The sequence below is a fragment of the Nelumbo lutea genome, chromosome 2 (genome assembly GCF_056320005.1).
Source record: "Nelumbo lutea isolate HS-2025 chromosome 2, American lotus-T2T, whole genome shotgun sequence".
In the NCBI taxonomy this organism is placed as follows: Eukaryota; Viridiplantae; Streptophyta; class Magnoliopsida; order Proteales; family Nelumbonaceae; genus Nelumbo; species Nelumbo lutea.
In genome coordinates, this window is record NC_142685.1 from 33,366,907 (window position 1) to 33,391,639 (window position 24,733).

At 41.5% G+C, this 24,733-nt stretch overlaps 2 protein-coding genes across 6 annotated transcripts; one reads left to right on the top strand and one right to left on the bottom strand.

The window, feature by feature from the left end:
* Positions 1-1,264: 1,264 nt before the first annotated feature.
* Positions 1,265-10,342, bottom strand: LOC148869722 (signal recognition particle receptor alpha subunit family protein). Of its 5 annotated transcripts, none has more exons than XR_016108062.1 (11): positions 10,228-10,325; positions 8,968-9,967; positions 4,335-4,419; positions 4,151-4,246; positions 3,877-4,029; positions 3,647-3,754; positions 3,413-3,532; positions 2,351-2,476; positions 2,142-2,225; positions 1,802-2,051; positions 1,265-1,713 (listed from the first exon to the last, which is right to left on the bottom strand). XR_016108062.1 is itself a non-coding variant. In XM_088973453.1 (10 exons), the coding sequence occupies exons 2-10, from the start codon at positions 9,936-9,938 to the stop codon at positions 1,926-1,928; spliced, it is 1,869 nt and encodes a 622-aa protein (XP_088829579.1). In that variant the 5' UTR covers positions 9,939-9,967; positions 10,228-10,342; the 3' UTR covers positions 1,739-1,925. The 5 variants fall into 5 exon arrangements, 2 of the variants coding, with proteins under 2 accessions (XP_088829579.1, XP_088829578.1); XR_016108061.1 differs by having other exon boundaries at positions 1,265-1,700; positions 10,126-10,251; XR_016108060.1 differs by having other exon boundaries at positions 10,126-10,251.
* Positions 10,343-13,949: 3,607 nt separating this feature from the next.
* Positions 13,950-14,558, top strand: LOC148869723 (uncharacterized). The gene has a single exon (XM_088969929.1). It carries the CDS (start codon positions 13,950-13,952, stop codon positions 14,556-14,558), a length of 609 nt encoding a protein of 202 aa, XP_088826055.1.
* The last annotated feature ends 10,175 nt before the right edge of the window (positions 14,559-24,733 follow it).

The window sequence follows — 24,733 nt, forward strand, 5'->3', positions numbered from 1 at the left end:
TTTTATCATGAATTCCCTGATGAATTTTTATTCTCTAACAAATATGCAAGATCAAACGACCAACGCTAAGTACTAGCCCACTTCATGGCCCTAAAGAAAGAGCTTAATGCTTGATAATTAGCCCCCATCCATCTCTTCATATACCCGTTTTTAGGTTTTGTCTATTTGTAATTTCAGGGGGACAGCATACATTCCTAGAATGTAATAGCTTGAAGACTCATTCTTGTAATCCGAACTAAAACCTTGAGATGGAAAATCCATTGGACTTTTCAGTTCCACAATCCCGATCATGATTAGCTATAAATACAAGGAAGATTCGTGTATTGTTTGATTTAAGGAATACGGCCAACTAGATATGATGCAGCGAGAGATTACCCAGAGATACATCCAAATTTTGATTGATCCATTTTGAAAATTTGGGTAGAAAGATTTTAGCATATTTGCAACTGAATATGCGTATGATATAATATGATATTACTTCCACTCTTTTCTTTTTTTTCAAAATTGTTATCTTCACACAAGACGTTTATGATTTTGCACTCTTGCTCCTGTTTTGTTGGGGAGGGTTTGAAATGAAAAACTTGCAATTTTTAAATTGTTCCAACAAATAAACTCCTCTGAATAATTAGCTTGAACTGGATCCATTCATTTAGAAGAAGAAACTACTGCTTTAACCAACACGATGAGATCGGCAATATAGAGAAACCACTACTTACAGAATAGCAGTATATAAGATTATAAAGTTTTTTACAACTGCCAGCATGACATTTGTAATACAAAGAAATCAAGCTAACTTCAAAAGAAAAACGATTAGTTTCTATGCAACTAGCAGAGCCTTGGACGCATAAATCCGTTGTGGAATTTGGAAACAGAGAAATTAAGAATGGTTGGAAAAGCAGGAACAATAAAACACATGGTTAGTTGCTGAGTTCTTTTCTTGTGCCCATTAGTTAATGGTCGGTATGTTTCCAAATTTCTGAGACTGTGTTGGGCACTGCTGTTGATGATTTATGGGAGTGGTGTGTATTATGTGATATTAGAGATATATATGCTGCGTTTAAGAATTTTACCAATCCAAGACAATACGATTGGATCCAATAACATTTAAACTTGTATACTTAAACATGAAATTTCTATTGTATTTAGTAAATTAAGTTGCATGTTTAATGATTAAAAGATCTCCATAAAAATTAGGGAGAATGACTGTTCAACACACGATCCTACAATTGGGATAGGTGCCAACTCAGAATTGATGCCAATACACTGGCGGATATTGATATTTTTGGGTGAGAATGTTTGTTATTTTAAATTGTATAAGGTTACAGTAGAATTCAGAATTCTGCAGTGTGATGCAATGTACTTTTCTGTAGAAATTATTTACAATTGATTTTCTTCATAATATAAACTATCAAAGTCATTTTTTGTCCATTTTATTAAATATAATAATTTTATTATCTTTTAAGTTTATTTGTTAATGGTAATGAATTCCCAAATTCAACCAAATCAAATTTAGATCTGGTTATATCCAATTCGCTCCAATCAGTTGGCAGCCCTAGCCTGTCTTGAACTTTTATAGCATTGAAAGGAGTGAAATGTTAATCAACAGAAACTCTCAGATCCTTATTGGTAATTTCTTGCTGAGCCCTGAGGGTGATATTCCTTGGCAACATCTTGCGATATTGCATGATAGATCTCACCACCTAAAACAAAATACTGATACATAAACACATGAGAGCACATTCCCAGGTTAAAATAACTTCATTAACTAACTTGAATATACCGCTACAGATGGGCAATTTACCTGTTACCTCCAAAGCCAAGATAATGAGGTCATTGGGGGAAAAAACGCAGTTTAGCAACAAGGTGAAAGATCAGTGATATAATAGCCACACTTCAAGATAAAAGAAAATCACAAGACCAAGTTCTCATTTGAGGAGAGTCTTCACAATGGATTTGACATTGAGCTTCTTGAGGTCTGTGTAGGACTGACCACAGCCAACAAACATCACTGGTGCCCCAGAGATGTAAACCATGGAAAGTGCAGCTCCAACCTGTGCCATACAATTCCAGATGTATTATAATATGAGCAATATACGAATACATAACCACAATCATATATCCCAAAAACAACTGGTGTCTACCTTGTCATCGATGGTGTCAAACTTTGTGAGCAGGATTCCATCAATTAACATTGCATTAGGCGAGGTTGAGAGGTCTGCCAGTTTCTGCATTTGGAAAGGTACAATTTGCTTAAGAAATCATTAATTACCCAAGAGATGTGTGTGTGTGTGTATATATATATATATATATATATATATATAAAAGAGAGAGAGAGAATCAGATAGCCAACCTGATTAAATTTTGATAATTGATCAACAGCATCATTCCCAACCAATGCTTCTCCAACAAAGAGGACCAAATCTGGATTGTTGAGGTAGATGAGCTTGGACAGTGCTCTCATCAAGGGTTCATTATCCTGAAAGACAAACATTGCATATTTTAATATTTATTATACAATTAATTATGAAATAAAAATGATTTTCAATTGACAGAACAAATGGAACTCTAGATGTAACTAACTGAACCAGTTACATACTTCATGAGACTTTGCTTTAGGATAGTCATATTAGCATTGCTGCAGGGATGTTTTGTGTTTAATGTAAGAATATGATTTTCAAATACTGGAAGTGGAGGGAGACTCCTATATGGTTATCAGCTGGATGAAAGAGGAGGGACCTTGGTAGAGCAACATCACACAGAGAAATCAGAGGTCTTGCTTCTATGGTTAAGTATTTTTTTAATACATCTTTAGCAATGGCATGGTTATCTAGGAAGGTGTCAGGATGTATCCATTGATTAGGCCATGTTTTGTATCTCTTTTCCTTGTATTCTTACTGATGGATTGATAAAGTTGCTCCATACTAATAAAAAAGAATATGATGTATTCGCTGAGCTTTTACAAGAGAAAATGAACAAGTGCATAACCCCCAATCATAATGACAAAAAAATGAACAGACATAAACGCCAGGGCAGAACATCCAATCTGCATTCAAGGACAATGTCAACTTCGTAACATTTTCACCAAAAATTGACCCCGGATACCAGTAGATGTTCCAAGTACAAAAAACAGTATAAATGCATTTTATGCTTTTTTTATATTCTATTTTTTGTCTGAGGGATTATATAGCATATGTGGATTGATTATATAGTCAGGATCATTTCAACAGGCTAATTTCTCATCATTGAGAACACTTAGCAGACTACTCGTAATCATTCAATGGATTCTCCATCTTCTAGCTGCACAAGCATGTGCATCACATGTATGGTTGTAGCATTATATGCTGCAGCTTTTGGTATAAATGACAACTTATAATCTTCAATCATGAATTAAGATAATTTCTCAATAACATACCTGCATCCGCCCAGCTGTATCAACAAGAACCACATCTGAACCATTACGGGTAGCCTCTTGGATGGCTTCCTTAGCTACAACGGCAGGATCTTTCTCATAGCCCTTCTCGAATATAGGAATCTGAAAAAATGCAATTTGCATCAGACATATCATTTACTAGTTCTGGAACTGCAATAATATGACTTCCAAAGAAGACCTAAAACCATGAAAATAGACTGTATGACCCTGCCATACCTGAAGCCTACGGGCATGCGTACGAAGCTGCTCAACAGCTCCAGAACGAAATGTATCACAAGCTGCCATCATAACTTTGATCTTATGCTGCAGGAGCCAGTAGGCAACCTGCATTTGAGAAGCTAATTAGTCTACTTAGCATGAACAAAGACTCCAAATTACTAGAACATATGGATTTGGAGTCTACTTTTCTAAAGTTTAATCTAGAGAGGGTACAGCATCATGAAAACCTTAGCAAGGTTGGTGGATTTCCCAACTCCATTGACGCCAACAAAAACAATGACATATGGTTTTCCATGCTCCTTTACCGCATGAACATCCCTCAATATGTCAATAGAACGTTTAGGAGTCAAGATACGAACCAACGCCTCTTCCATTGCTGTCTGCAGCCATCAAAGCATATTAGATTAGTAAGCCCTTCCAACTAAAAAAATTGGAAATATAAATACACTAAAAAAAGTACACTTCTTCATTACTCTACACAAAAGAATTTAGCTCACATACCTGAACAGTTGAAGATATCCTTGTAAAAGATGCCTGCTTTTTACCTTCAAGACTAGCTGCTACTGATTCACAAAGCTTCTCAGCTATTTCTTCAGCCTGTGAATATCACGGTCAGGAACATCCATGAGTGGGCTAGGTAGATTGTAAGTGGAAGTTAACTAATATATTGGACAGATCAACCTACCACATTCTTGGTCATAAGCCTATCCTTGAGAGCTTTCAAGGCTGGTTCCAAATCTGATTTCTCTAAATTTGCCTTTCCTGCAATACTGATGTTTGGAAAATTGCAAGGAACTTCAATGTGAGTAGGAAGTCAAGAGTTCCGATTAATGATAAATTATACAGTTGAATAGCAAAAGGCCTAAAAATGAAGAAATAAAAAAAAAAAATCTAAATACTATTGCTCTTAGATTTAGAGAAACCAGAGGAAGAATTGGAATTTCCACCCTAAATACGAAACTCCATTGCTCTTGGATTTAGATAAGGGAAGTAGCATTTTTTATCAATAACACAACTTTCCACAGGGATAAGATACAAAAGAGAGGAGCTAAACTTTCTTAACTCCCTTGGCAAAACTAAATATAAACAAAAAAAAAAAAAAAGAACAAAATAGAGAACTAACTCTTAATTGAATTTATTTGAATCGTATAAATTATAAGATTTATGAATCAAATCATAGGATTCAAACAAAAATTGTAAGATTTTTGCAGAAAAGGATTCAGACATAAGATTCGAAACAAAACCCTTGGGATTCATGATTCAAATCGTGAATTGTATTGTAAATCATAAGATATTGACAACATTGCTTTGAGGTGCTTTTTTGCTTTCCAAAAGGTTTACTGGAGTTACTTTGGAACTGAAACCTAGCTGGTTTATCTAAAAAAGTAAAAGTTATTTGGGGAGTAAGTAATTTCACCAGCAGTTCTGTGGACAACCTGGACAGAGAGAAACAGGAGACTTTTCAAAAAACAAGTTCAATACGACAGACAGTATTAAAAGGTTTTTGGGGAAGAATCTTCTCTTGGGTGGCTTCACACGGATTATTCAAGAATACTCCTTGCAGCTCTTTTTTTCTTACTTTTTACAGCAGAAACCCTTTTTGTATCTAGCTGACTAGAAGGTTATGGGATGTATAAAGCTTTTATTTGTTTCCTGCTCAGTGCCTTATTGTGCAGGTCTTTGTAATTATGGTTTTCTTCTTTTAATGAAACTTTACCTTTTCTCATAAAACAAACAAAAAGAATGGAGAATTGAAATAAAACTACTCTCACTTTAACAACTCTTAAGTCCCTACTTTGTCTCTCTCTCTCTCTCTCTCTCTCTCTCTCTCTCTCTCTCTCTCTCTCTCTCTGATGAATCTGTTTTTCTCTCTCTTTTTTTGTTTTCCTCTCTCTTAAAAATATTTTTTTCTTTCAAGTGTGCCAAAAACATGGATTTGCATTTACACCATGGAATGGTATTTCTCATGTCAAGGGGATAAAATGAAAAAAGAAAAGAACAACAGGAAAGAAACCAGCTGCTATGATACCCAGATACCTGTACAAGGGCAATGTATCATGTCGGGTATGTCAATTTTTAGTGTAAATTTCACATTGGACACCTTGTCCAGCCGTGGTTTTGTCATGCCTGGGTAAAATAGGCCAGGCTAATGGTCAAAACTTAACCACGGCAATGAGCTTATAGGCAAAAAAGTGTGATAAGAGAAGGAATACTGCATATAACCATTAAGGCTTTTTCCCTTCTTTCCTTACCCCTGCTACCTAAATCACCAGTTTGCTACATATGGAAATAATCCAGCTTAATCACTCCGCAGAGATAAGCTTATTGCACCTCTGCTTCATGAATCTAGTTGTCTTCCTCTGTATTAGAGAAAGATAGCAGTTTCCATAATTTTAGGTTTCTCCTTCAATTATTGTGAGAGGATGTTCAAAGCCCTCAGTTTTGGGCATTAGATAAGGGTTACATATTAAGGATTTTACACTTGTACCACCCCTATGTTTTCAAATTTGTATTTGCCCAATACTATAACTTTATTTCCATATGTACCCGTAACAATGAATAAGCATTACAATTTGTTAGTTTTGGATCTAAATGCCAACCTGCCTTTACATTTCGCCATTAACAACCATAGTGGAAAGTGGAAACCTTTCTCTTCTTTTTATCTTCTTTACTCACATTTTTTTTGCAACCAAATGTAGTGTGTTGGGGGAATAAGGCAGCAAGAGGAAAGTGGAGGGAGAGGGGAGTGGTATTACTTGCCATTCTAATTTGCATTTCCAACAAGTATAATGATGGCTCTACTTCTCTTTCTATAGATGATGCTGAATTCTACTTTTCCTTCTTTTTTTAATTTTCGAATAGGATCTGAGATAGGAAATGGCTTCATTACATATATATCTCATTTCTTGTGTGCCTTCTTTCTGTCAAAGCTATTTCCCAATTAGATAAGGTGATTTTCATGTTAAGATCTTTTGTGCTGTTTGTATCGTCTCTATACATAGGTTAGGATATAAGAGAAGTTATCTTTTCTTCATAATTTATATTATTACGTGGTTACTGATCAAAAAAATAGTTAAGATCTAGATCAGTTGTTTCTCATTGGTAGACTGTTACTGTGTATTAGTTTCCTTGTTCTTTCTTTCTTCCTTCTTTTTTTAAGAAAAGGTAAGGTAAATTTCATTAAAAGCAAAAGGCATGGACTTCCATACAACGAGGTTCTTACATGTATATCCATTTAGGGCCCTACAAAAAATTCCACCCACAAAAAAAGAAGCTGAAATTTTCCTAAGATCTTCAATCACTCTATTAATCACCCCTTTTTTCAGATGCTGATTTCTCTGCTGTTCCTCTCATGCCAAGTAGCCCACAGCACTGCTGGTGGAATGGCTGACCAACAGCACTTGCCTTTCTTGGACATACCCAAAACCTGCCACTCTTCAAAAAGTGCTTTTACTGAGCTCAGGAAGCACCAATTTGGATAAAAATCTTTAAGGAAATGATGCCAAGCAGTTGCACTGAAGTTGCAATGCATGAACAATTGGTTTGAAGTCTAGGTCTCCTTGTTGCACTTGCATAGAGGGCACACCAAATCTGAAATGTCAAAACCCTTTCATCAGCATTTCTTTAGTTAGGGATTTTTCCCAAAGTACTACCCAAGCAAAGAATTTCACTTTTGGTGAAGCAACAGAACCCCAAATAGCCTTGGTTGGAAAATTCTACCCTAAATAACCTACTATTCCTTTGTAAAAGGATTCAACAGAAAACTCGCCTGATTGTGCCCATTTCAAATGTCTAGAATCTTGGAATTGCAAATTGTTGCTGATTTTGGAGCAGAGCTAGTAATTCAATCACCATTTCCATCTCCCAATCATTGAAGCTCCTTCTAAAAGAATCCATGTAATTCTTCCTTCTTCCAATACGAGATTGAAAACATGTCTTGTAGTGGTCGATTGCCACACCAAGGATCCAACCAGAATTTGAATTTGACCCTGTTACCAATTCCAACTTTAAGACTTATCCCTTTCATATATGTGAGGAAGTTTTGGAGATGACTCTCCAGACACTACATCCATATGGAAAATGGGGAACCTCTGCATCCCAGCCATTGCTTCAAAGTTTCGAACACCATACTTCCCAGCTATTATATTCCTCCATAAGTAATTAGATTCTAAAGAAAATCTCCAAATCCATCTGCTTAATAGAGCTATATTGAAGTTCTTCACCTTTCTCCCAGCCCACCTTGACATATAGGCTTGCATACCTGTTCCCAATTCACCAAATAATTTTTTGAGGAGTCTTTCCAGCCCATCCCCTTTATTTCCTTCTTTTTCAGGGGTGGGGGGTAAATATGTAGAACTTAGTTTTCCAATTAGATCATTTAATGGATTTCAAACAAGAATTTGGAACATATTGGTAATTAATGAAGTACTAAAAAATGTTAGCAGGAAGAACCACAACACCCAAAATATTCCTTATTTCAATATCCTTCATAGAAAAAAATATATATTTTAGTGTTTTTAATGGCCATTTGCAAAGGTATAAACGGAAATAAGTGTATAGGAATTGATGGATAATTTTTTTAAAAAAAATAAGGGGCACGATTTGAACTGGATGAGTGGAAAAACTAGAAAGGATAGGGTCAGAAACAAAGTCATTCATAGGAACATAGGAGTAGCCTCAATAAGTGATAAAATGAGAGAAAGTAAACTTAGATGGTTTTGTCATGTGCACAGAAGTCCATCAATAGCACCTATATGAAGAAGTGATTTGTTGCAAGTTGAAGGGGCTAGAAGAGTTAGGGATGAACCAAAAAGGACTTGGGTAGAAGTAGTGAAAGATGATTTAAGTGCTAATCATTTAATAATGGAGAATGGATAAGGATTTAAACAGAATGGAATGGCAAAACAAGACTCATGTAACTGACCCCATATAGTTGGGATAAGGCTTGGATGATGCTGAGGGGCACAACTGCAGCATCCTTGATAACATCAACCTTACTTAATCTCAAATTTAGGGCTTTGTACATTATCTCATAATACCTGAAGGAGAAAGCAAAATACAGTGGAAAACATGTCCATCCTCCAATTATAGGCAGGGAAACAATGGTAGCCATCACACATTCATATCATGCAGTGAAATGGTAATCCCAAAATACTCCCAAACATGTGAAGGAATAAACCAAACTACTCCATTTGACAAGTTCTAAACTTCACCAAAAAAATTGGAAATTGTAGTTAAGTAAACAAAATAAGAAAGTCTAACAATCATATAAACAATAATAAAGAAATAAATAATAGGCCAAGAAAAGATAGATTTACCTCTGAAACATTGACGAAAACCACCCCTTCTTTGCATCAGCCTTGGTGTTCTTTGCCAATTCCTCTTCTTCTTCAGTCTCACTTTCGCTGCTGATAACTTCTTCCTGGTCCATCAGACTTTCACCCTGATCTGCCATAACTGCAATATTTTCATCCCCTTTCTCATCCACAGGATCTGTAAAATCCAATTTTGACTCCGGAGGAGAATCGTCCCAAACTCTATTTGCCTTTGGCTTTGATTTTTTCTGAGCCTCCGCCTTGGAGGTCTTGTTAGCAACGGTATCTGATTTCTTCCCACCTTTTGATCTTAGCTTCTGAAGTTTACTTACGTCAAAAGCCCCAATTCCGGAAGCCCCATTCTCTTTGCTCTTAGGAACACCGTCTGCTGGAGACTTCTCCATTCCAACATGCCCATTGGAATGCCCGTTCTCCAATTTTCGGCCCTTCCCAGAATCACCATCACCGCCATCCTTGCCAGCCCCGCCGCTCTTCTTCTTACCACCCCCATCCGATCCAACCTTCTGAGATGCAGTTTGCCGCTGCATCTTACTCGGCCCGTTCACAGCCTTCGCCAGCTGACCTGACTTCTTCATTTCCTCGGCCCTAGCCTCAGCCTCCTTACGAAGCTGCCGAAAAACATCATCGAAATCATTATATACGGTGCGCTTCGGATCATAAATCTCCGAGAACTCGCGCTTCACCATCGAGAGCAGATCATCCACATACAACAGATGGAGAATTCGCTGATAAACCGCCACGAAAATCAGGCCGAGCTCGTTATGGAAGGTCCATTTGAGGGTGTAAGCGGCACCGGGAGCATCGTAGTTATATGAAGCGGCACCGGATCGCTCCTCCAGAAGGCAAGATCGGATCAAGGTGTCGATGGGAGATCCTTTGAGGGCATTCCCGAGCTCCTTGCATGTCCAGAGGATCAATCCTCCTCTCGTGAATATCAGTAACTGTTCTAACATCTCCGGTTCTACGAAACTACCCTAATTCCCTGAAATTAAATCCAAAAAAGGCAAAAAACAAAAGAAGATTTAGAATTCGAGACAACACAATGCAAAATACCGCAGTCGCAAATCAAACATGAGATAGATCATCAAACAAAACCTAAACCTAGTTTGTGAGAATTAACGGAAGAAATACTTGTATTACCTTCTAAGTCTGAGAAACCCTAGAGAAAAGAAGAAGGTAACGATGAGGAAGAAGAAGAAGTAAAAGAAGAGAGAATCAAATTCTAGAATTTTCAACGCTTACAGTATTTATAGCACACGTATATTTGACTTCATAAGTTAACAGAGACCAGATAAACGTCAAGTGCGTACGCCACCGACCGACGGCCGACAACTCCGGTAGCCCACCTAAGTTAACCGTCATAATAAAGAGCTTTTCTTAAGAAAATAAAAAAATAATTATTAAATGTGAAATTACAAAAAATTTAGAAATGAAAAAATTTATGCCAATAATACCCTCGGCTTACATTTTTTGTTTGGTTTTAGAATTGATCGAGTAGTCAAGCTGTCCAGGTCCCGACGGCTGACCATTTCATCGGTTCACCGGTTCTACCACCCACTGGGTCAATGTTGGTTTGAAATTGATCGAGCGCTTGAATGAAAGGTATCACAACCATTGACAGGTATTTTTGTGGGGTCTGGATGACTGGATCTGGTGCGACGAATACAAGTACGGGTGCAACTCGGGTGAATTGGGTTGAATTGAAAGTCAACCCAAGCCCAACCCTAAAGTTGCAAATAAGGTCTCGTGCTTGGCCCAACCCGTGGTTCAGCACGAATTTATCAAACCAGGCCTAACCTCGGGCTTATCCCAACACAACTCAGGGTTGGGTTTGGGATCAGATTGGGTCAACTTGTGACGAATACACTTTTGTATAATTATCTTTTATTGTGCTTTATATAATATCAGAAAGAATTAAAAAAGGAAAAACCTATGATGCAACATGATACTAAAAGGGTTTTCAAGGTAGTTGGTGATACACCCACCACTCCATTCCCAAAATTTGTGATAGTAGGACTCAAATCTCCGTCTCTGACATATAAATTATAGGTACATAGTGACTTTTCAGATCATCAGAGAATAGAGAGGATATCGAATTGGTATCCCATCAACCCTTGCGATGAGTTCACAATTCATCAGCCTACAATGAATTTATAATCCATACAATGACTGCAATGAATGTATTCATCGCATGATTGAGATAAGTTCGTAATTAAGATGAATCTTGATGAACTTTGGTTAATGTGAATTCGTGGTGAACTTTAGACATGTGTGGTTCAGCGATAAATCTCGGATATATGTAGTTCTGCGATGAACTTCAGGTGTGCATGGTCTTGCAATGAACTCGAGACCATTACAGAGCCTCGGGGTCACCATAGGCTAGGAATAAAAATCAATTACACATGCGCCCTTAAGTTACGCACGTGATAAAGCGCCACGTGGGTCTAATAAAAGTGTGCCCAGTAATGAATGACGTCACCAGTGTCACGTTGGTTAAATAAACCACGAAAGGAAGTAGCACACATGGATTATGAGAATCCTCGGATAAAAGGAAAGTCAGTCCTTTGAGGGATCTCATAAAACACATGGCGAAACCCTATTAGTACTCCTTGATAACTGACAACGAATCCAATACTCCCTTTCCTAATGGGAATCAAACACTTTTGACTCTATTTCGGGACCTCAAGATCTCTCCTTATAAATGAGAGACCATCCTATAACGAAATCATCATTCAATCATTCCCTTACTCATTTGTCCTTATCACCTTATCGTTTGCCTTAACCTTTAACCTACCTCCTGCCTTCGGTTTTCCTTTGTCCCTCAAGAAGACCACTCTCATATAGCCTAACCACACTTTGCTTACACAAACTAAGCCACCCCTCAATTAGCATACTGATAAAGGGTGATTTGGCACGACCTAGCAAGAAGGGGACACGTAGGCACGATATGATCGAAGGACGACAACTCAGCCAGGCAAGCCCAGTTCATAATATTCATAGTTCGGGTATTCGGCCACCTCGGCCTGAAATCCGCCTCGGTGTAGAGGTACCTCGACACCTAATCCAGTTCGGGACTAAAGAATCGAAGTTCCAGCTCGGAGCTAATGAGTTGAAACGCCACATAACTGACTCCAAAGGCCTCCCCAATAGATCCCGAATCTCTTGAGGTCACGATGAGCCAACGGATGTGGGAAACGATCGAAAGGTCATCCCTATCTCTTTGCAATTTCAAGCTTAATCTCAACCTCAATGGCATCCTCCAGTCACACCGGGAAAAGTGTCGAGATGAACGTCACCAAGGGGCAAGCCCAGCAACCAACCTTTCCCCAAACTCCTACAGTGTGCATCGACCAGTTCACCATTCCGCTCACAGCGTCTGGAGTCCCATCACTATTCGCACCACCAAGCACCACACAAGTGAGCGCCCCACTTCTCCCAGTGGTAGGTGCAACTTTTTCTGAGCCCTCCATGGTTCCCCTCGGAATCGGGCATTCCCAGTTTTACGACCTCGTTCAGTGCATCCGGGCTATTCAGATCCAGATGCAACAGGTCCGACAATTTCAGTAGTACTAGTAGTATCATTTCTACCGGCAATATCAACATCAGTACCCTCCACTACAGCCAAACCAGCAACCGGTTCCACCTTGGCACCTAGGGCCCCATCACGATCAAAACCCGAATCCGCTTGGGACTAACCAGAACATCAACCGATCTCCCCATCAGGGTGAAGAGAGCTCACAAGTATCGATTCCTCTCAGGAGTCAAGTCTCGCCCCGTGGGAGGAGAGATAGTCAGCACACTTTGCCGATCTCGCAAGGAAATCTCATAAACAGGTCCGGGGATAGTCAACCCAATCCACCTCGGTACTCACAGCAAGAAAATGATGGCTCGCGAGCAGATAACTAGTTTGGGGTTCGATGTGTGAACTCGAGACAAGGCCTCTCCGTCCCTCGTGATAGTCAGCCCTAGAATCCCACAAGGAACCAGGATCCACCTCGCGATAGGGCTGAAATACTAGACCAAACTGAAGTCAGCAACACCAACGCCGAGCCAGTGAAGAAGAAGCAGCGATGACGTCACAAAACACGCCGCCTCTCGGTCAAGAACAACTCGCCAGTGAAGCTAGGCCAATTAGAAGAGCAAACCAAAGGGAAGGAAGAAGCAAGCTCGGTGGCTACAAAGACCGCGCCTCCACTACTTTGCCAATCATCCCCTCTATCCCCCGAGCTCTTGGCAACTCCAATGCCAAAAGACTTCAAGATGCCCCCATTAGACAAGTATGACGGGTTGTTCGACCCCAATGACCATGTAGATTCTTTCTAGTCTCAGATGCACCTAGCTATGGCTGATGAGTCTTGCATGTGTGTGGCCTTCTCTACTACGTTCAAGGGGGTAGTCTGAACTTGGTACCGAAATCTCACGCCGGGCTCCATCAAAAGCTGGTTCCAGTTCGCTGACTTGTTCACCGCACACTTTATTACTAGCAAGAAGTGTCCGAAGTCGCAGGAAATCCTTCTCATGTGGTTCAGAGGGAATGAGAATCGATTAGAAGCTATATCAAGTGCTTCAATGACGCTTGCCTGTAGATACCGGACCTCGACCTAGCAATACGACTCAGTGCAGCCAAGAAAGGAATCACCCACAAGGAGTTTAAGTGGCATGTGGTAGTTAACAAACCAAAGGACATCATCAAATTCCTTAAATTAGTAGATCAGTTCATCAGTACTGAGGAGGAAATTAATCAAAAGGTCAACAACCCATCGCCGGAAAAGAGGAAGAGAGAGAATGAAGGAACAAGCAATGGTGGACGGAAGAGAAAGAAAAGCAAGTCCCCGAGCAAGGAAAGAAACAACTTTAGAAGTCGGTCCCCCTTGCGAACTCGCAAATCAGTTTGGCGCTCTAGGACCTCACTTGTGGAGAGAATGAGCTACACGCCTTTGAATGCTAAGAGATGAGAGATCCTAATGGCTATTAAGGACTTCTCCTTCATCAAATGGCATCAAAGGCTAAGGGGAGACCCAGCAACAAGGAACCCAAACGTTTACTGCCATTTTCACCAAGATAAATGGCACAACACAAAGAATTGTAGGAATCTTTGCAACGAGATTGAGGAACTCATCCGACGCGGATACCTGAAGAACTTCATCTTATGGGAAGAGAGGGGTCAAACAGATCAGCAAGCAGATCGACAAGGGGACCAGATGACGAATGCCCCCGAGACCAGCAAGCAGAATGAGCAACCACCGCGTCAGTTGCCAAAGGAAAAACCGATCCGTGGGGTAATTAACATGATTACCGACATGTCCATCATTGCCGAGTGTACATCAGCAGCCGGGAGGACATTGGTCTGCGAGCTAGAGAATGAAGAGCAAAACCCACCAAAGCGGCCTCGGCTTGAAGGACCGATATACTTCACTGAGGATGATTCATGCAGGATTCAGTGTCCTCATGACGATGCCCTAGTAGTGAAGCTACGAATTAACGACTTTGAGGTAAAACGGATATTGGTAGATTCAGGCAACTCGGCAGATGTACTCTTCAAGGAGACTTTCGATAAATTACAATTACAATAGAGCAACCTGAGACCGGAAGATACCCCTTTGGTAGGGTTCATCGGCGAGGAGGTCAAACCTCTTGGTCGAATCACAATACCTATGGAAGCCAGCACGTGGCCAAACATCGTGCGATTTGAGCACACCTTCCTGGTAGTCACAACTCCCTCCCCCTACAACGCCATACTAGGTCGGCCTACCACACATGTTCTACACGCAATAGTATCCACTTACTATTTGGCGATGAAGTTCCCAACTAATTATGGAGTGGGAGTCGTGCGAGGTGATCATCTCGAATCGCGCAAGTGCTACATAGTTGCTCTTAAAGGAAAAGCGAAGCTAGTAGAGGATGTCGAGCTCGAGCGACCAACGGAGCATACCGACGAGCGAGCTGCCCTAACAGACGAGATGGTCCACATTCCGGTCTCTGTTGATGAATCGACCAAGACTCTCTAGATCAGTGCCTCGATCAACGAACCACTTCGCTCACAGCTAGTAAGTTTCTTACTTAAAAACTTAGATATTTTTACTTGGTCCGCGGCAGAAATGCCCGAAATTGATTCGAAAATTATAACTCACAAACTAAATACCAACCCTTTAGTCAGGCCAATAAGGCAGAAGAAGCGCAACCTCGCCCCAGAACATTGGAAGGTAGTCGATGAAGAGGTTGGGAAGCTTCTCACAGCAGACTTCATCAGAGAAGTCCATTACCCGAGCTGGGTGGCTAACCCGATTCTGGTGAAAAAAACCAATGACAAGTGGTGCATGTGCGTCGATTACACCGACCTGAATAGAGCCTGCTCGAAAAATTGCTTCCCGCTACCCAATATCGACCGCCTAGTGGACGCGACCTCAGGGCATGAGTTGTTGAGCTTCTTGGACACCTATTCCGGTTACAATCAGATTAGGATGGATCCTGTTGACGAAGACAAGATTGCCTTCATATCTGAGCTCGGGCTATACTATTACAAGGTCATGCCCTTTGGATTAAAAAATGTTGGGGCAACCTTTTAGCGCCTTGTAAATAGGATTTTTGAGCCGTTAATCGGCAATAAAACAGTGTTATGTTGATGACATGGTCGTGAAGACCCAGTTTTCTTATTTTTTGTTAAATGATTTAAAAAGTGTTTTTCAAATTTTACGAAGATATAACATGAAGCTAAATCCAAATAAGTGCATCTTTAGGGTCATTTCAGGTAAATTTCTAGAATATATAGTCAACCGATGTGGCATCAAGGCCAACCTGGATAAAATAAAAATCATTCTAGATGTGAGACCACCCTAGAGAATAAAAGAGGTTCAGAGGCTGAATCGTCAGATAGCTGCCCTGAGCCGCTTCATGTCCAAGTCAGTAGATCGGTGCTTACCCTTTTTTAAAGTGATAAAAAAGAGTAAGGACGTCAAATGGACTGAAGAATGTCAGCTCGCCTTTGATGAGCTAAAAAGATACTTAGGTACTGCCCCAGTTTTAACTCGACCCAAAGAAGGGGATGTGTTAAAGCTATACCTCTCTGCGAGTGACGAGGTAGTTAGTTTGGTATTGATCAAAGAAGTAGATTGGGTCCAATGACCCATCTACTATGTTAGTAAAATTTTGTAGGATGCAGAAACTAGGTATCCGGAGATCGAGAAATTAGTATACTTACTAATCATAGCAGCCCGAAAACTTCGCCTGTACTTCTAGGCCCACACTATCGTCATTCTCTCCAACAAACCCCTGAGTCAGATTCTGCTCAAGCCTGAGGTGTCTGGGAGATTGACAAAGTGGTCTAGCAAACTGAGTGAATACATTATCCAGTATGAGCCTCGGCCAGCAATTAAAGCTCAAGTCTTGGCCGATTTTGTAGCAGAATGTACGTTCAGCATTGCGACCCTCGAGCTGATCAAGCTCGACCACACAACGGAAGCTTCAACCAGTGCGGTGCTGGTCCCGATCAGAGTGGAACCAACATGGGACGAGGAGTCCTAAATCCTCCACATCGACAACTCGTCCAACCAGCAAGGAAGTGGTGTAGGACTGATACTGTATACCCCAAGCAAGGTGAAGTTGGAATATACTATCTAGTTCGGATTTGAGGCATCAAACAATGAGGCAGAATATGAAGCATTGGTCATCGGGTTAACCTTAGCAAGGGAAATGTAGGCCAAACACCTCATTGTATGTAGCGACTCACAACTAGTGGTTAACTAAGTCACTGGTGAGTATGAAGCCCGTGACCCCACTATGGCAGCTTACTTGGCCAAAGTCAGAGAGACCCTGCACAGCTTCATCTCCTACTTCATTAGACAGATTCTGAGGTCCAAGAACGCTGAGGCCAATGCCTTGTCATGACTAGCTAGCACGAGCAGCAACACCATGCGAATTGTGTACATGGAGGATCTACCTCGGCCCAGCATTCTTGGGGGGTAGAAGAGGTCACTCCCGTATCACAAGTGGAACCGAGCTAGATTGACCTGCTCATGAGTTATCTGCTCCATGGGGCCCTACTTGCAGAACGTAACGCAGCCCGAATGGTAGAGCGCCAGTAAGCTAAATACGTCCTCATAGATAAAACAGTTGTACAGAAGGTCTTTCACGCTCCCTTACCTGCTTTGCTTGCGACCCTTAGAAGTTGAGTATGTACTTTGTGACACCCATGAAGGCTTGTGTGGCGGACACTTGGGGGGTAGAGTTCTCGCATAGAAAGTGTTAAGACAAAGCTATTATTGGCCCACGATCAAGGTAGATGCACTCGAGCTCGTCAAAAAATGTGACAGGTGTCAAAGGCATGCCAACATTCACCATAAACTTGCTATTGATCTGAAATACCTCACTAGCCCGTGGCCCTTTGTGCGTGGGGAATCAACATCCTTGGTCCTTTCCCCTAGCAACAAGGCAAAAGAGGCTCTTGGTTGTAGCAGTAGATTACTTTATGAAGTGGGTGGAAGCCAAACCCTTGGTAACGATCACAACCTGCAGCATACAGAACTTCTTCTAGAAAAGCATAGTATGTCATTTCGGACTACCTTGGGTGCTGATATCCAACAATGGGAAATAGTTCAAAGATATTAAGTTCCAAAATTGGTGTGCCGAAATGGGGATTCAATAGAATTTTACCTCGGTGGCACAACCCTAGGCGTACGGGCAAGCAGAAGTAACCAACAAAGCAATACTTCATAGATTGAAAGCTCGCTTAGCTCGAGCCAAGGGGTTGTGGGTGGATGAACTGCCCAATGTACTTTGGGCCTACCGAACTACTATTAAGATTGCCACAAGTGAAACCCCTTTCAATCTCACGCATGGCATAGGATCCCGACAGAAATCGAGGTACCCACATTACGACTGGAGGCTTACGATAAGGAGGCGAATGATGATGAGCTCCATACCAACCTAGACCTGATAGAGGAGGTACGAGACCTGGCTTACATCTGAACTGCAACTTACCAACAAAGAGTAGCTCGGTACTATAACACTAGAGTCAAAAAGCGACACTTTCGTGTCAGCGACCTAGTTCTTCGAAAGGTTATGGTACCTAAGTCTGGTGTTGGCAAGCTCAGGCCGAATTGGGAAGGTCCATACTGAGTAAAACGGATATTTGGGGAAGGCACGTATGAGCTCGGAACTTTAGAAGGGAAGTAGGTGACGAACTGGAGAGAGGACTACGAGTCACTTACAAAAGCCTAAGGGCTATGACATCAAGCTGATAGAAGACCTCGGCACTATGACAAGTCCTAGTCGCCTCTTCGGCATAGGCAGACAAGCCCTAGTCGCCTCTTCAGCATAGGCAGATGAGTCTTAGTCACCTATGAGGCATAGATAGCTCAAGTGCAAACCCTATGGTGTCTAATTCACCTCGGCGTATAACAACGTAAGGTTAATCCCACATGGAGCCTAGCTCGTTAGCTCGGCACTTAGGGATAACCAACACTTAGGCAAATAAGTGACCCAAGCATAGACAGTTCGGGTATGTACCCTACCTTGTCTGATCGTCCTAGAATGCAACGGGAATTATATTGTTTCTACATCCTTGAGCTCACCAACTCGGCAGCAACCTATACTTAGGAAAAGTTCACTCCTATTTGGTTTAGTTCACCAGCTCAGGAGTAATCTACACTTAGAAAAAAATTTTGCACAAAGATTGCCAAAACACTTATATTTCATTGATGTAAAACTTTGAGTACAAAAAAAAAACTATAACCGAGCTCGGAAGCCCGGGATGTACATTGTATGTAAGGAGGTCCAAGAAAAGAGGCACGACTATACATCCGATCTACCAGAATCCCCTCCAGCAGGTAGGTTGGTTTCCATGTGGTCCTCCTCCACATCCTCTTGGCCTGCCTCTCCTTACGACTTCGCCTCAATAACTTCATCGTCGCTTCCCCTTCGGAGGAGTCGGGTTCCTCGTCAGCCTCCTTCCACCGCATTAGCCACTTGCAAAGATTGAAGACTGACCGGTACGAGCTAGATCCGTACTCAACCTGGAGTTCGTGAAACTCCGAAGACTCCTTGAAATCCTCGATGGTGTGCTCTCTCTCTTGAACTCGTGCCTCCTGGATCGTGGTGTCAAAGATCTCAGTGCGCTCCTTGATCATCGCCTCGAGGTTCTCGTTCTCGCATAAGAGAGCCTCCTTCTCCCCCTTGAGTTTATCCTTCTCCTCTATCAGTAAGAGGATCAGCTCCTGTTGGCTCCGAGCTCCCTTCTTAGCTCAAAGAACCTCACCTCGAGCTAAATCCAGCTCATGGTAAAGCTTCCGAACATTTTATTCGGCCTCCCAGGCTCGCTTCAAATGGATCTCAGACTGGTAGACGAGCGAATGAATAACGGATTTCACCTAGCAAAAGGAAAGTAGGCATAAGTACTATTAATGGAAGAGTAAGAAAATAAGCAAAAGTGCAAACTACTCACCACCATGCAGTAACTAGTCGCTCTTCCCCCGAGCCGACTTGTTGGCATATTAGCCCATTCTACGACCTCCGCAGGAAACACGACATCCTTGCTCTTGAGGAGCCCGAGCTGTGGGGTCATTATGCTCTCCTTCGGGAGCTGAGGCTCAGGCACCGAAGTACCCTCGGGCTCATGAGGCGGGGCTCCGTCGTCCTGGTCCTCATCCAGGTCAACGATTGGAGGTTGGGGATGGACCTCCTCTGGGAGCTCGGCCGAGATCGGCTCTGGCGCAATGACCTCGGGTTGAGCAAAAATCGAAGGACCGACCTCCTCCCAACGAGACCTCTTCGAGGCCTTCCTCTTCTTCCCCTTCTGAACACTTCGCAAGAGGTTTGTTGAATCAACGTCTGTCATAGCTGCTACAAGAGAAAAAGAAAAAAGTTAGTCACGAACTGAAGTAAGTGCAAAATAAGAAAGAAAAAGCAATGTGTGTGCTGATGTGGAGACCTACCAAGAGGACTCAGCCCAGCTCGTAAAAGCTTCTCATCACCCAAGAAATCTTTCACTTCAAGGCCGAGGTCCCTCCAGGAATTAATGACCGCCCTGGTCTCAGCATAGCCTCACACCGGGGCCCTTGATGGTCACTCGCCAGTGAGTCGGGAATGGCCATCCCTCAAGGTTCCGAACAAAAAGGTACCTCCTCTTCCAGGCCGGTACTTTGTTCGGGCTACCGAACAAGATTTTGAACCTAGGGCGGGGAGAAATGTAGTAACTCTGTCGGGTGTCCCCGCGCAGGCAAGCAGAGTTCTTCTTGATGGAGCAGATCGAACTAAAGGTGTCTAAGGAAAGAAGTTGGTTATATTGGTGGAACAGAGAGATCGTGCCAACTATGGTTTAGATGGAGTTCGGGTGTAACTGGTTAATGGTAATGTCAAAGAACTTAATAATCTTTATGATGAAAGGGTGGAGCAAGAAGCGAAACCCTGCTACGAGCTGCTCCTCAAAAACCGTGAGCTCATGGTGACCATGAACCCAAGGGTGCTGATCCAAAGGAATACTAAAGGTAAGGGTGTCGGGAAGACGGTAATAGGCTACCAAGGACAGTAATTTGTCTGAGGTTATCGTGGAAGGGTCGAAGTCATCCGGATCCTGACCCCGAGAAGAAGATGGGATCCCCTCTCTAAAGGTCAGTTCCTATACCCGAGCTTCAGGTTCCTCAGTCCGAGATGGCTCGACGTTAGGTAAAGGTGTTTCCCCTAAGAGGTGTAACAAGGAGCTCTCTAGCGAAGAGCCGACCTCACCGGCAGGAGTCGAGGACCGCACCTCGGCACCCTCGGGCTCATTAGAATCACTAAGCAACCTATCTATGCTAGCACTAGACATACCGAACAAGAAAAGGAAAGGGGAACAACTAATGAAAGAAGACGAACTCACCAAAAGAACAACAACGACCTCAGACACAAAGGAAGGAGTGGCGAGCAGAAGGACTTCGATGCGACATCAGGAGAGCTCAATTACAAGATTTTTGGCAAAGGCAATGGGCCCTATGGCCCCCTATTTATAGTTCTCTGCATCTGGTGATCAACGGTTGAGACCTACACGATCCGATGGCTCCCATGAAAAGTGGCTGCACGTCGCCCAAGGACAAAATCGGTTGTGCTCTTTGACGTCCACGGAATCTATAAACAATGTGACGTCCGCAAGTGCCTGGGACGCGACTTGGGTCATTTCGTGGTTGAGCCAGATGGTTGAACAGGTCCGACCAGCGGTTCACCCTCCAAATTGACTAGACCTCACGCCAAATCCACCTAAACTCTTCATGAACTCCCCACACCAGGTTAGGACCCCTGGCACAAGGAGTGGGGGACAATTGATGAAGGGTGATTTGGCACGACCTAGCAAGAAGGGGACACGTAGGTGCAATCTGATCGAAGGATGACAACTCAGTCAGGCAAGCCTAGTTTGGAATATTCACAATTCAAGTATCCGGCCACCTCAGCCCGAAATCCGCCTCGATGTAGAGGTACCTCGACACCTAATCCAGTTCGGAACTAAAGAACCGAAATTCCTACTCGGAGCTAATGAACCGAAACGCCACATAGCCGGCTCCAAAGGCCCACCCAACATATCCCAAATCTCTTGAGGTCACGATGAACCAACGGATCTCGAATTTCCCAAGATCACGATAAGAACTCATCCCGGTTCTGCCCGAATCGAAGGTAGACGATAAACCTTATCAACGTACTGCTCTCCTTCAAAAACGGAACCAACCTTATCTTCAAAGCCCGGAGAACCCGAAGCTCTTTCGTAAGGCCCGCGACTAATCCAGTATATAAAAACTCAAAATCTCAAGGCAAAGGTACGCGTGATTATTCTACTCACTAGCACTCAAACTCTCAAGCATTCAACTCGCATTCACAACATAAGTACTAAAGCATCGGAGCGACCTCGCCGGATTCTCTAATACGCTATTTTGTAAATCGATCCAGCTCATCGCCCATTTAAAATTCGGATCGCCCTCCAGCTAGGAATAGCTAGATCGCACACCATCACATACCAAAAAGGTTTTGATCAATCAAAACCGCATATAAGTTTAATTAAAAAAAACATTTAATCATTTCTTTTGTTAGTTATTACTTTTATGATATCAATTCATTGGTTATAGCTATTTCTGATATAATGTCTTTTCGATATTATAATCGAACCCATAAATAAAATACATATTTATATGTATTTGTTCGAACATATTAGATTGGATTTGAATTGCATATTTGCATTGGGACAATTCAAGATTTGACTCAACCTACCCAAGACCTCAACCAAAGTCGAACTCAAATTTGGATGAAGCCCCAATTATTTGGACGGGATCAAGCCTTCAATCCGAAAATTCAGACCCAACCCATGCAAAATCCCGGGGTCACGTCAGACTCAGATTGAGCATTTCATCCCAACACACAAATATGCATACATGACTAATCACGAAGGAACAAACTAGCATTCCGTGTAATGGGCCCCACACCCTGTGCGGCGATTTGAAAATGTGAAATAACTGACCGTGTAGGGTCGGGTCAGTCCGCGTAGATAGGCACCAAAGCCAGTTGTGTTATTTGTCATTTTGGTTGTTTTGTAGTGGTATACGACATTTAGGGGGGGGGGGGGGTACTGTACAACAAATGGCTATCCATATCTGTATTGGGCACTAGGGCTTATCGATGTGATATCAACAAAATCGCTCAAAAATTGTTAGGCCAACTATCCATCACTTCTTTTTCTTCGTTCCTGTGGGCTGTGGTAAAGACCACAAGCTCACAAAGCCACAATTAGTGATCACAATCATACTTGGAAGGATGTGATGGTTTTTTATTTTTATTCTTTGGCCTACATATCCATTAAAGGATGAAAAAAAAAGCATTCATTCAAAACTTCAAAATAAATTAGTTTTCCTGACAAAAGTTGAGAAATTGATGTGGGCTAATGGCTGCACCATTGATTTTGCCTTCTTTTCAATATTTTTTTTATCAACAATTGATGCGGACTGATATCAGAATACTCACTCACCTCAACTCAAATCAGCCTTAATCTTCTCTCTTTTTGGTTCAAGAATGTAAAGTGCAATTCATTATTTGTATTCTTCCCGTGCTGTTTAAAATCGATGCAAAACGTAAACTTCATCATTTAATATTTTAAATTTTTTATCAAATTAGTTAATTATCAAAAAAGCATAAATTTATATCTAAAAAATAAATACAATAATGTGCTCTTTTCACAATATAAAAATATAAGAAAAAACATTTTTGACACCTTAATTATTACATTTTTGTAATGACAACCAAATGCGAACTGGGGTGCATATATAACAAACAAACGCAGCCTTAACAGCAATTGAAATCGGAATACTCACCGAATCAACTCAAATCAGCCTTGATTCCAACCATGGACAATCATCTAGTAAAATCATGTTCCATTATTGTGTTTTATCAATCGTCTAGTAAAACCATGTTCCATTCTTGTGTTTTATCAAGAGCCATGTCTTTCATTAGGGGGGTATTAACCATTGATCAACCCAAAAAGTTTCAGTTAGAAACAGCAATGGCACTAAACACAATCATAATTGTCAATACTGTCGAAGGATTGGAGATTGGGTCAATCTAGTGCGTTGCCACTTGCCACCAGCCAAGCGCAGGAGAACCTCTCTTTCTCATACATATTTCATATCTGGATTCTGGAGTTCATAGACCATTCTCTGGTCTAATAACTAGACCAGAGATCCAAACAAGACAAAGAAATGAAACCGCCATAGAATAAATAGCCTGAAGATGAGTGAGAAGATGGTATCCCTGACACACCACAATGCAAAATCATACTAGAAGTAGCAGGTCAAACTGCAGCCTAATGGCGCCTCGGTTAATAACACGTCTAAACCTAGATTGATCGATTGCTAGGACAAGAAATTTTGGAATACAAGATAATTTGATGGGACCAATTTTGACAACCACCACCGTGTACCCTGTGACCAGTTAATTTGAACTGTGAACCTGCAATTTTCTACAACACATTGCCATACTGGGTAACACAGGATGCAGTGAATCTGAAGAGATTAATGGAAGATAGTTGATGTTTTATCTACTTCATAAGTCATAACAGATGTTCAAGTCTTGAACAGAAACAAGAGCATCTAAGGTTGCAGAATACTCTATTTGAATGATGGACTTCCACACAATGAAACACCTTAAAACTTCCTTAAGCCTCAGAAACTACCTTTTTCGGTCATTTTACAGACAAACAGTATAAGCTGCTATTTGTCTATATGAGATGGTCAAATGATAATGGGAAGGATGGGGGATCCTGGACTTCACTGTTGCTTCTCACTGTTGCTCTCCAGTTCTCTTTTCAGCTGAAGAGAGAAGTCATCACTGACATCATCATCATCCCAGTCATCTTCCCACTGTTGTGTTTCTTTTCCTTCCTCCTTGTCATCCCACTCTGTCATACATGAAACAAATTAATAAAGTCAAGAAGATAGGCAAGAAAGATGATTTAACCTTCTTTTTTCAATAGAACACTAGCAAGCAACAGGTGAATAGCAAGAATATGGTGAAATCCATTCACAAAAAGAATGGTTTCATTTGCCAATCTTGTTACATATAATTTAATGTACACAGACACCAAACAAATAAAAAAGCTAAATGGAGAAAAATACAAGGGAAAAAATGTTAAAATGTTCCAGAGTTTGTTTGACAGATTTTCAAGCACCTCAAATGGCATAGCGATGACAGAGGCAGAGCTAAAGAAGTTGCTACAACACTATACCTTTCCAGTTCCCACCAATAA

Bases quoted from the DNA above. Each gene is read 5' to 3' on its own strand.
- LOC148869722 (XM_088973453.1), bottom strand. From the start codon at position 9,938: ATGTTAGAACAGTTACTGATATTCACGAGAGGAGGATTGATCCTCTGG. The intron at 4,030-4,150 runs GTATGTGAGCTA...TGATGGCTGCAG, and splicing joins GGATATCTTCAACTGTTCAG to ACAGCAATGGAAGAGGCGTT. The intron at 3,755-3,876 runs GTTTTCATGATG...TCTCAAATGCAG, and splicing joins AATCCACCAACCTTGCTAAG to GTTGCCTACTGGCTCCTGCA.
- LOC148869723 (XM_088969929.1), top strand. From the start codon at position 13,950: ATGGCTATTAAGGACTTCTCCTTCATCAAATGGCATCAAAGGCTAAGG.